The sequence below is a fragment of the Lactuca sativa genome, chromosome 5 (genome assembly GCF_002870075.4).
Source record: "Lactuca sativa cultivar Salinas chromosome 5, Lsat_Salinas_v11, whole genome shotgun sequence".
Classification (NCBI taxonomy): Eukaryota; Viridiplantae; Streptophyta; class Magnoliopsida; order Asterales; family Asteraceae; genus Lactuca; species Lactuca sativa.
In genome coordinates this window covers 245807449-245816876 of record NC_056627.2, presented here as the reverse complement: position 1 = coordinate 245816876, position 9428 = coordinate 245807449, and the positions used below count along the sequence as shown (strand labels likewise).

At 32.9% G+C, this 9428-nt stretch overlaps 1 protein-coding gene across 3 annotated transcripts; it reads left to right on the top strand.

Annotated features, from left to right (window-relative positions):
* Nucleotides 1–5011: 5011 nt before the first annotated feature.
* Nucleotides 5012–9355, top strand: LOC111908721 (uncharacterized). 3 transcript variants are annotated; one of them, XM_023904524.3, is made up of 12 exons: nucleotides 5012–5144; nucleotides 5306–5349; nucleotides 5848–5983; nucleotides 6068–6755; nucleotides 6835–6919; nucleotides 7014–7101; nucleotides 7268–7452; nucleotides 7592–7724; nucleotides 7860–7996; nucleotides 8091–8165; nucleotides 8271–8405; nucleotides 9066–9355. In XM_023904524.3, exons 3-12 carry the CDS (start codon nucleotides 5866–5868, stop codon nucleotides 9165–9167), a joined length of 1746 nt encoding a protein of 581 aa, XP_023760292.1. In that variant the 5' UTR covers nucleotides 5012–5144; nucleotides 5306–5349; nucleotides 5848–5865; the 3' UTR covers nucleotides 9168–9355. The 3 variants fall into 3 exon arrangements, with proteins under 3 accessions (XP_023760292.1, XP_023760293.1, XP_052627505.1); XM_023904525.3 differs by lacking the exon at nucleotides 5012–5144 and having other exon boundaries at nucleotides 5153–5349; nucleotides 7271–7452; XM_052771545.1 differs by lacking the exon at nucleotides 5012–5144 and having other exon boundaries at nucleotides 5155–5349.
* The last annotated feature ends 73 nt before the right edge of the window (nucleotides 9356–9428 follow it).

The window sequence follows — 9428 nt, the reverse complement described above, 5'->3', positions numbered from 1 at the left end:
AGATTAGAGATTTGATTCTCTTTCACTGTTTTTAATTCTCTATTTTTAGTAGAGAAATAGTGGGAAATTGCTAATAGAGAAATGAAAAAAAGCGGAGAAATAAGAAAGAGGGCGGAGAAATAGAAGAAAAGAAGGCTTTCTCCCTCACGTTCCAAGTTCGTTCCCTGACAATTTCTTCGTTACAACATATCCCCTCATTCATTTGATTTTAAAGCAATTTTGTTTTGGTGATTCTCGATCAGTGAAGCAGTTCCTGGTAAGCATTTAACCATTCGATTAGGGTTTGATATCCTCGATCATCATTCTTTGATTAATGCTTGATACCTCTCTGATTTCTCTCAATTGTAGTAGATAATTGTTTGATTGTCAAAAAAAAAAAAAATCAACGACACAATTGTAGTTTTTTAATAGGTTTTGCTTGAACTTATCTACAAAAGCAATTGTTTACTATTTCTACTTTTTTTAGTATTTTTGTCCAACTTTGAACAACCATGAAATCTTCATACTAGCTCGAAATGTCTTGATTGTTTTAGCAGGTTGTAGTCCTCTGTCTTGGCTACATATTAGGCTAAAAAATAGCTTAATTGATTAAGATTTAGCTAGGTTATACAGCCCTTAACATGGACTGTTGATGCTGTTTTTTACTATTTCAGTTTTTTTAGAAAATTTTCCCAACTTTGAACAGCCATAGAATCCTTATACGATCTTGGAACAGGCTGGTTTTTTTCCCAGATTCTACTCCTCTATGTTGGCTACATGTTAGGCTCCAAAAACAACTTAATTGATTAATATTTGGCTGAGTTATACAACCCTAAATAGGGTCTGTTAGAGCTGTTTTTTAATATTTCATCTTTTTTAGAAAATTTTCCCAACTTTGAATAGCCATAGAATCCTCATACGATTTCGGAAACGGCTGAGTTTTTCTCCAAATTGTACTCCACTATCTTGGCTACATGTTAGGCACAAAAAAACAGCTTAATTGATTATGATTTCCCTGAGTTATGTAGCCCTAAACGGGGGTTGTTAGGATTGTTGTATAGTATTTCAGCATTTTGTATAACCTTTTTGTCCAACTTTGAAACATCATAAAATCTTCATACAAGCTCAGATTGAGGTGATTGATTTTCCAGATTGTAGTCCTCTGTGTTTTCTATGTTTCGGGTTAAAAAAATAGCTTATTTGGTTTAGTTTTGGCAGAGTATACACCTCTAAACATGGATCGTTAGGATTGTTGTGTAATATTTCAGCATTTTTTACATTTTTGTCTAACTCTTGCTTGTATATATGTAGATGACACAATCCCCTTTGGAACAACATATTGTACGAAATAGACAAATTGCAAGGATGGACTGATTGTTGAGATCTTCTTGCTAATACTATGTTTACTGATTGGAGTGCAAGGCAAGCCAACAATTAATTTATTCCATGTTTTTATGTAAATTTCATTATTCATTATCAGGTGTTGATACTATGTTTAATGATTTTCATATTTCTTTAAGTTTAGATCTATTCGTACGTTATTCATTTATATTAGAAAATATGTATTTCAATACAAGATGTACATAAAATAATACTAATTGAAAATAAAATAAATTATTTGATAACAAGTAAGGTTACAATGAAAAATTATAAACATACAAGATGCATATTATGACAAATTAACATACATCATAATGTATTTTTATAAAAAAAATATTGTTTGAAAATGAATAAACAACGTAAAAAACTCATCTCCATTTCACTTTTCAATACAACCGAACAAGCGAAATAATTCTCAAAAACATTTCTCTCAGTTCTACTAAACAGTTGAGTCAATTCTCTTTCTCTGCATTGTTATTCTCTGCTGCAATTCCATTTCTCTGTACCAAACACACCGTTAGTGACTTTTGTGCTATTCCCTAAAAATCACGAAGATTCGAGCTCCGATACCTAAAAGTCAAAATTAGACACCAATATGAATAAAAAGGTATTCTTGGTGTATAGATAAATATAGTCATCGATTTCTGTATATGCATAACAACCTCTAGTAAAAATACAATCTAAAAGCAGGATATATTTATATCCAAAAGTCAAATTTGAGTCTAATTACAAGAAGACAAAAACTTTTGCTTAAGTTAATCATAACAATATTTATTTATAACCATAACTAAGGGTGAGCACGGAGAGTGGGTACCCGCTTTGGAACCAGAACCGTCTCGAAACCATCGGTTTTAGAACCGAAACCGAGGTCACTGGTTCCGATTATGGTTCCTAAAAGTCAGAATTAGACACCAATATGAATAAAAAGGTATTCTTGGTGTATAGATAAATATAGTCATCGATTTCTGTATATGCATAACAACCTCTAGTAAAAATACAATCTAAAAGCAGGATATATTTATATCAAAAAGTCAAATTTGAGTCTAATTACAAGAAGACAAAAACTTTTGCTTAAGTTAATCATAACAATATTTATTTATAACCAGAACTAGGGGTGAGCACGGAGAGTGGGTACCCGCTTTTGGAACCAAAACCGTCTCGAAACCATCAGTTTTAGAACCGAAACCGAGGTCACTGGTTCCAGTTCTGGTTCCTAAAAGTGGGAACTGCCAAAGACCGTTTCCATTTCCGGTTTCCATTTTTTAGGAACCGTTACATATCGAGTAACCATCGGAACCTGTTCCGAAATATTAAAATTAAAAAAATACTTAATAGTTAAACAAATTAGCCGTAAGAATGCTCATGACTAAAACATTTGTTGAGAGTATCTAATTGGATATTGGAGGTAACATTCTAATAAGTCATATTTGCAAATTTTGTTTCGAAGCAAATGATCTAATGTGAATGTGAATGCATGATAGTAAAACAATTTGAACATATGTGATGCGGTGATGGTAATATCTTTTGAAAAGATATGATGTTAAATAGCATTAACAAGTTGATAGTAATAACATGAACTTTGGTTTATGACTTATATTTAACAACTTGGATTATCTTTTAAAATGATTTTTTTTTGTCATTTGTAACTTGTATCGCAATGAACTAGTTATAGTGTTTACTTATTGTTTCAATGACAAAGAATTATTTTGTAGTAATGAAACTAAAAAAATTAATTAACCGGGTTACCCGGTCCGGGAGCCGGAACCGTCAATTCTGGGATCAGTTCCAAAAATTCAAGAACCGCCTAGATTGGTTCGGTTATAACATCACAGAAACCGCCGATTTCGGTCCAACGAAATGAGACAAATGCCTACTTATGCTCATCCGTAACCATAACCATCTTTCACTCTTAACTCTCTCGTGCAAGTTCCAAGAAGGGAAGAAATAGAACAAATATCGAAAACTATGAACCTATGAAATGTGAGTTGGAACATTATGGTAACGTGACCTTTTAAGCCGACTAAAATCATAGATTTGCCTAGTGCTAGGTTAACATCTATCGAGTCAACTATATTCAAAATGTTAGTTTTCTCGAATCATACTTCTCAAGAATGTCTTGTTTTATCATGAAATTGGTTAAGATACATTAATCATGTGATGTCACAACGATTTTGGGAATTTTGCAATACTATTGTGTAACCTAATTACACTAAATGATAAGATACATGCCAAAATTATCGAGAAAGTATTTACAAGGACATTTACTTCATAGCAATATTATTGTGAGATGCATTTTAGTTGAAGACTGTTTGTTTTTTTTTTTTTTTTTAAATAGACATTTTGCAATTAGTATATGTTGTGAAATAAATTGTCATTGATAACTAGAAAACATACATTTTGTTAAAAAAAATCCAACTGATATAGTTGGCGTCAAGTTTTACATATTTCTCTTTATCATTTTGATTCAAGTTGCCCAACAGTAGACTCGACTATTCAATACGCGCCACATGTTTTTTGTGTATAGGTTTTGAAAGTTTGTATTTTATGCTTATTCATGTCAACATGGATTCCAAATTGGTATTTTTTTTGTCTTACACATGAGCCAATTACATGTATATGAAACATATATCATTGTGTTGTAACATACAATCCATATGACATGCATACAAACAACTATTTTTAAAATTAACTTTTTTATTATTATTATTTTTTATTTGTGTATGTAACATGCTACATGGATTAACCGTTGTGTTCATGTTTGATATTATGACACATTTTATTATTTGTGGTGCGTTCGTATTTTACAAATTCAAAAGATGAAAATCAAAATTAATTGTGTCCTTATTTTGAATTTCAGGAATCCAAATCAAACATAGGATCGATTTGCAGAGTTAGGGCTATACGCACACGAAGGCACTTCGATTTGCAGAGTTGGGGCTGTGAGGTGGATTAGATGCGAAGCAAAGTAGACGTTGGTGGTTATTGCTAACATTTCCAATGAGAGGAGGAAACGGAGAAGCTAGGGCTGACACACAAACGCATCTAACCTTAAAACATAATCTAACATTAAACCTGAAAATCAAACAACTCTTCTGAGCTAAGGGTGACTTGAGGTGCAAGTTTGTTGTCGGGTTTAAAGGTGCAGAACTCCGGCGACAACAACTTTAGATGTGCAAAACTCCGACGATTTTAGAGGTATGAATCAACGGAAGTTCAAATGGGTGGATTTTATAGTTGAGTTTACAGAAACGGGTGGTGGGTGGGGGGCGGGGGGGGGGGGGGGGGGGGAGGAGGAGGAGGAGGAGGAAGATATAAGGTCTAGAAAAGGTGCTCATCGGACATGGGTTCACCGGACTTGGAGTGGTCGCCGATGAGGGAGAAGTGATGATGACTAATTTGAAGAAAATAAGAGACAAAAATGTGAAAGAGGGAGGTAGATTGACTATTAATTTTAAGGGTGGGCCACATATTCATAAATCATTTAATATATCTTCTATATTTAATAAATAAAAAATCTAAAAAAAATTATAAAGGCAATATGGTTTTTTATGTCTGCAAGGGAGTAAACACGCAACAAATTAAAACCTAAATACCCAACACTAGCGACCAAACATGTAATTGTTGCAAATGACGAAAACGATTTCATTAATTTGTTCTTTATTTAACTCGCAAAACGTAAAATACACATTTTTATTTATTCCTCTCTAGTCAATTCCCTGGATAACACGAGGATGGTGGCAAAGAAGGACATTGGGTCGTGTTGCCATTTCTGGTAACAATATCAGGTGGGCCATGCTCATCCATCACCCGTTTTTTAGGGTTTTTATGATCTTCAATTCTTCAATATAAAAAACACAAGATAATCAATTACACAAGCAATGCAAAATATCTATGGATTGAACTGATTTTATGTTTCCTGCTTTTCTCCTTCCCACCTAATTTGCAGAGAAACATCACAGACTTCTATTCTGGTTTTGCGAAGAAAAACAAGTAAGCCTGTTTACTCTATCAATGTCAATTAGATTTAAAATTCATGATTTTTCTGTTGTTTAAAATGTTATGTAATTTGGGTTTTCTTGTTTCTGTATCTATTTGAGTTAATGATTGTCTGATTTTAGCTGATCTCTGGACGAAATATAAGAATTGGCTTCCTGTTCTATTGTTAAAACCCTCGGATTGTGCGCGACATACTTCTCATGTTGCCAGTTTCGTGTTAGGTTAATGTGCCTGCTCGTTTATCGAAAAACATTTTTATTTTTGCGTGCACAACTATCATTTGGTGTTCACTTAGACTATTTTCTCATAACATTCGTGTTCGTGTAAAAAGTAAAAACACCATTGATTTTGCAGCGAGAATATATATATAATTCTGGTGGATTTTGGATTTCCGTACAAAGTATTTATGCATTCTGTTCCATAGATCAGTGGTAATGTTGTCATTGATTTCCATACAAGTACTCATGCATGCTGCTCTTTTGTTGTGTTTAGGGATTCAAAGTTTCAACTATGGGTGTTGATGACAAAACTAACCAAGAATGGCCCATATCCCTGCATGCCTATTCTGATCTTACCAATGTTTCTCCAGTAGTGTTCTTATATCTTCTGAAAGAATGTTATGTTTATGGTAAATTTCTTCTTTCCTCCATTTCCAATTTGTTAGACATCACTAACTCCTTTGAATGTTACTAAGATCTTAAATGATAAACAGGCACATGCAAAGCAACTGCAAAGTTTTTTGCCCTTCAGCATCAGGTCCATCAAGCTTTACACCATGTTCCAAAACCTGGGCCTGCTGTGTTTGTTGCTCATTGTCTCTCTTTACTTCCAATATTCGAATCACATTGTGAAGGTTTTAGTCATTTGATGATAGCTGCTCTTAGGCGTCGTTTGAAAATGGGAACTACACAGGAAGATTTACATGAAGCAAAGTTGTTTGCTACTCAATTGTTTATAATTGCTGTTCGTGGTGATAAGATTCATGATGACAGGATACTTGTGAAAATGCTTGAAGTTTTCAACATTAAAATTACAGATATCAAAGAGGTTATGTTTCAGTTTCACTCAGATGTGAAGAATGATAGGTTTGAAGATATAGCAGATGTCTTTGTTGAGCAGTTTATTTCTAAGCTGTTACAATCTCAATCATATATGGCAGCTGTCACTCTTCTAGAACACCTCTCTATTCGTCACTCTGGAGAGTCTTTTCTTCATATGATGTTGGAAAATAAAGAATACAGAGCAGCAGAAAAATGGGCAACATTTATCGGGAAGCCTATGATTTGTCTACTCATTAAGGGTTATGTAGACAGGAATATGATAAAACAAGCTTATGATTTGATAAAGAAAAATGATCTGCGTGAAGAGTTTCCACAAGTATATCAAATGGGTAAAGAAAGGTATTCTAATTTTTCTATAAAGATCTTGATTTTTCATGTAATCATTAGTGACAAGGTTGTTTATGCTGTGATATTTCAGTACACTTAAGAAGCTAGCAGAAAAGGGATGCTGGGATATAGCAGAGATGAGGGCAAAATCTGATAGACAACTTCTTGAATATTTGGTAGGTGACTTCTAGTAGTATTTGCCATTTTTGTATCATATAAATTAACTTTTTTATTGATAATATTTGTTTGTCTTATAATAATGTGTTCAAGGTTTATCTGGCAATGGAAGCTGGTTACTCAGAGAAGGTAGATGAACTTTGTGATAAATATTCCCTTGAAGGTTTCATGAAGGGAAAAGGTATGTAAGCTATTATATCACCATTATTTAGCTTTATACAGAGAACTATGTTATATATATATATATATATATATATATATATATATATATATATATATATATATAATAATTAATACATTTGGAACATTGGATCTGTTTTTATTGAGCATTTTCTGATGGTGTACAGAAGCTGAGGTAAGCCTTCCACATATTCGATATCTGCATCTTGATGAGCTGGCAATCGATAACATTGTTTGGGTTGATGAGCCCATTGGTCTGCGTGATGCCACGTGTCATATTGAGGGGTGCAAAGTTGTTGGCCTTGATTGTGAATGGAAGCCTAATTATGAAAAGGGAAGTAAAGCCAACAAGGTACTAGTAACCCTATTTCTTGTCAACCAATTAAAATTTGTTGTATTTTTGTGATATTTTTACATCAAGTAACGATTAGAAATAATATTAAAAGTTTTAGTAGCCCCTTTATTAGTTACACTGTTTGTCAATCTTACAGGTTTCCATAATGCAAATAGCTTCTGAGAAGATGGTCTTCATCATTGACTTGTTAAAATTGTCTCATGATGCTCCTGATGTATTGGACAGCTGTCTAATCCGCATTTTTCATTCGCCTCGAATTTTAAAGCTTGGTATGAGACATCTTTAAATATTCATGATAACCAAACACCCTTTAATAACTTCAAAATTTTGAAAGTAAAATGTCTTGATGAGAACAATGTGAAATTGTAAGTGATAGTTTTGAGATGAAGTTGTTAATGATGCAGGTTATAATTTTCAATGTGACATGAAACAACTGTCTCAATCTTATGAAGATTTTGATTGTTTTAAGCGCTTTGAAATGCTATTGGATATTCAAAACATATTCAAAGAGCCTCGTGGTGGCCTTTCGGGTCTCGCAAAGGTAAAGCAAACAAAACAGTTTTTTATTTTGTAATGTTGAAGATCCGTCTTTCTGTAAATACTATAAAATCCACAAAGAAATATTTAAAAAACAGGAAATATTGGGTGTTGGTTTGAATAAGACAAGAAGAAACAGTAACTGGGAAGAGCGGCCTTTAACCCAAAACCAGGTTTTTTCTTTTTCCATGTTTATTATTATTATTATTATCTGTTTCTTGAACTTACTTTTAATAAGAAACATTTATAACATGTGGTATTTAAATGCATATGTACAGCTGGAATATGCTGCTCTTGATGCTGCAGTTCTGATTCATATATTCTGGCATGTTCGCAACCAATCACAAATACAATCTAGTGATGTTTCAAATGAGCATAATAATAATACCCAAATGGAGTGGAAATCCCACATTGTAAGTACAAAAACATTGCTACAAATATATAGTTTGTATACAAGTATAAGGTTAACAGTTTTATACTGTTTCTTTTTCACTTAACAGACTTAATCTAGTAAAGCTAAGCTTATATATGGGTGTTTCCTTCTGACCTAATCAAAATAAGCTAGCTTATAAGCTATGTTATTGTAATTTGCAGTTTGGTAAAACCACAAAAATAGCTTATTGTAGCTTATAAGCTAGCTTTTGATAAGTTACTTTAAAATAGCTTTCTCAAAAATATTTCAAATATGTATAATGTCCAAAATTGAATCTAATGCTAGTTTTTAGTTATATATGTCGATTTATGTCGTTTTACATTTCCAATCTAGCTTATCATCTACTTTTTACCAAACACTATTAATTCAGCTAGTCTGCCATTTTTTTTCAAAAACATAAGGGCCTTTGAAGTAAAATTTAAAATAATTGGAGTATTTATATGTAAATTTTTTTAGCTATTCCCCCACTTCCAAAGCTTTAGATCCGCCTCTAGCACCAGCATCCGACTAGCTTATCAAACAAAAGCTAGCTGGTTTTTCAGTTAATCTGCCAAACACAACATTAATGAATGGCTTTGGTTCTTTGTGTTTCCCTGTAAAATAGCTGATGAAAGCTTTGTACTTTCGTGTGAGCATGCAGATTTCTCATGTAGGTGACCTCACCAAGACCAAAAAGAAAGACAAGAGTAAGAAAAATTCTAATGTGGGGATTAAAGAATCTCATCCATCAAGTAAGAGTTAGGGGTAAATATGTAATTGTTTTGCTAAGTGCATGACAGAAAAAACTAGTAGTTGAAGTCTAGAAATGGTCAGAAATTTGAATCTGTACATAATGGGGATTAAATTGAATGGTTTTGGGTTCGATTATGGTTAAGGTTGGTTTTACTTTTATACCAACTAAGTAAGGTTAAAAACATGACTTTCCATTAAGGCTCTCGTTGTTAAAGTAAAAAAGAAATACATATCTGACCAAGTTAAGTCATGTTCCTATTAAGTTCATTGA

Bases quoted from the DNA above. Each gene is read 5' to 3' on its own strand.
- LOC111908721 (XM_023904524.3), top strand. From the start codon at position 5,866: ATGGGTGTTGATGACAAAACTAACCAAGAATGGCCCATATCCCTGCAT. The intron at 5,984-6,067 runs GTAAATTTCTTC...AATGATAAACAG, and splicing joins GAAAGAATGTTATGTTTATG to GCACATGCAAAGCAACTGCA. The intron at 8,166-8,270 runs GTTTTTTCTTTT...GCATATGTACAG, and splicing joins GGCCTTTAACCCAAAACCAG to CTGGAATATGCTGCTCTTGA.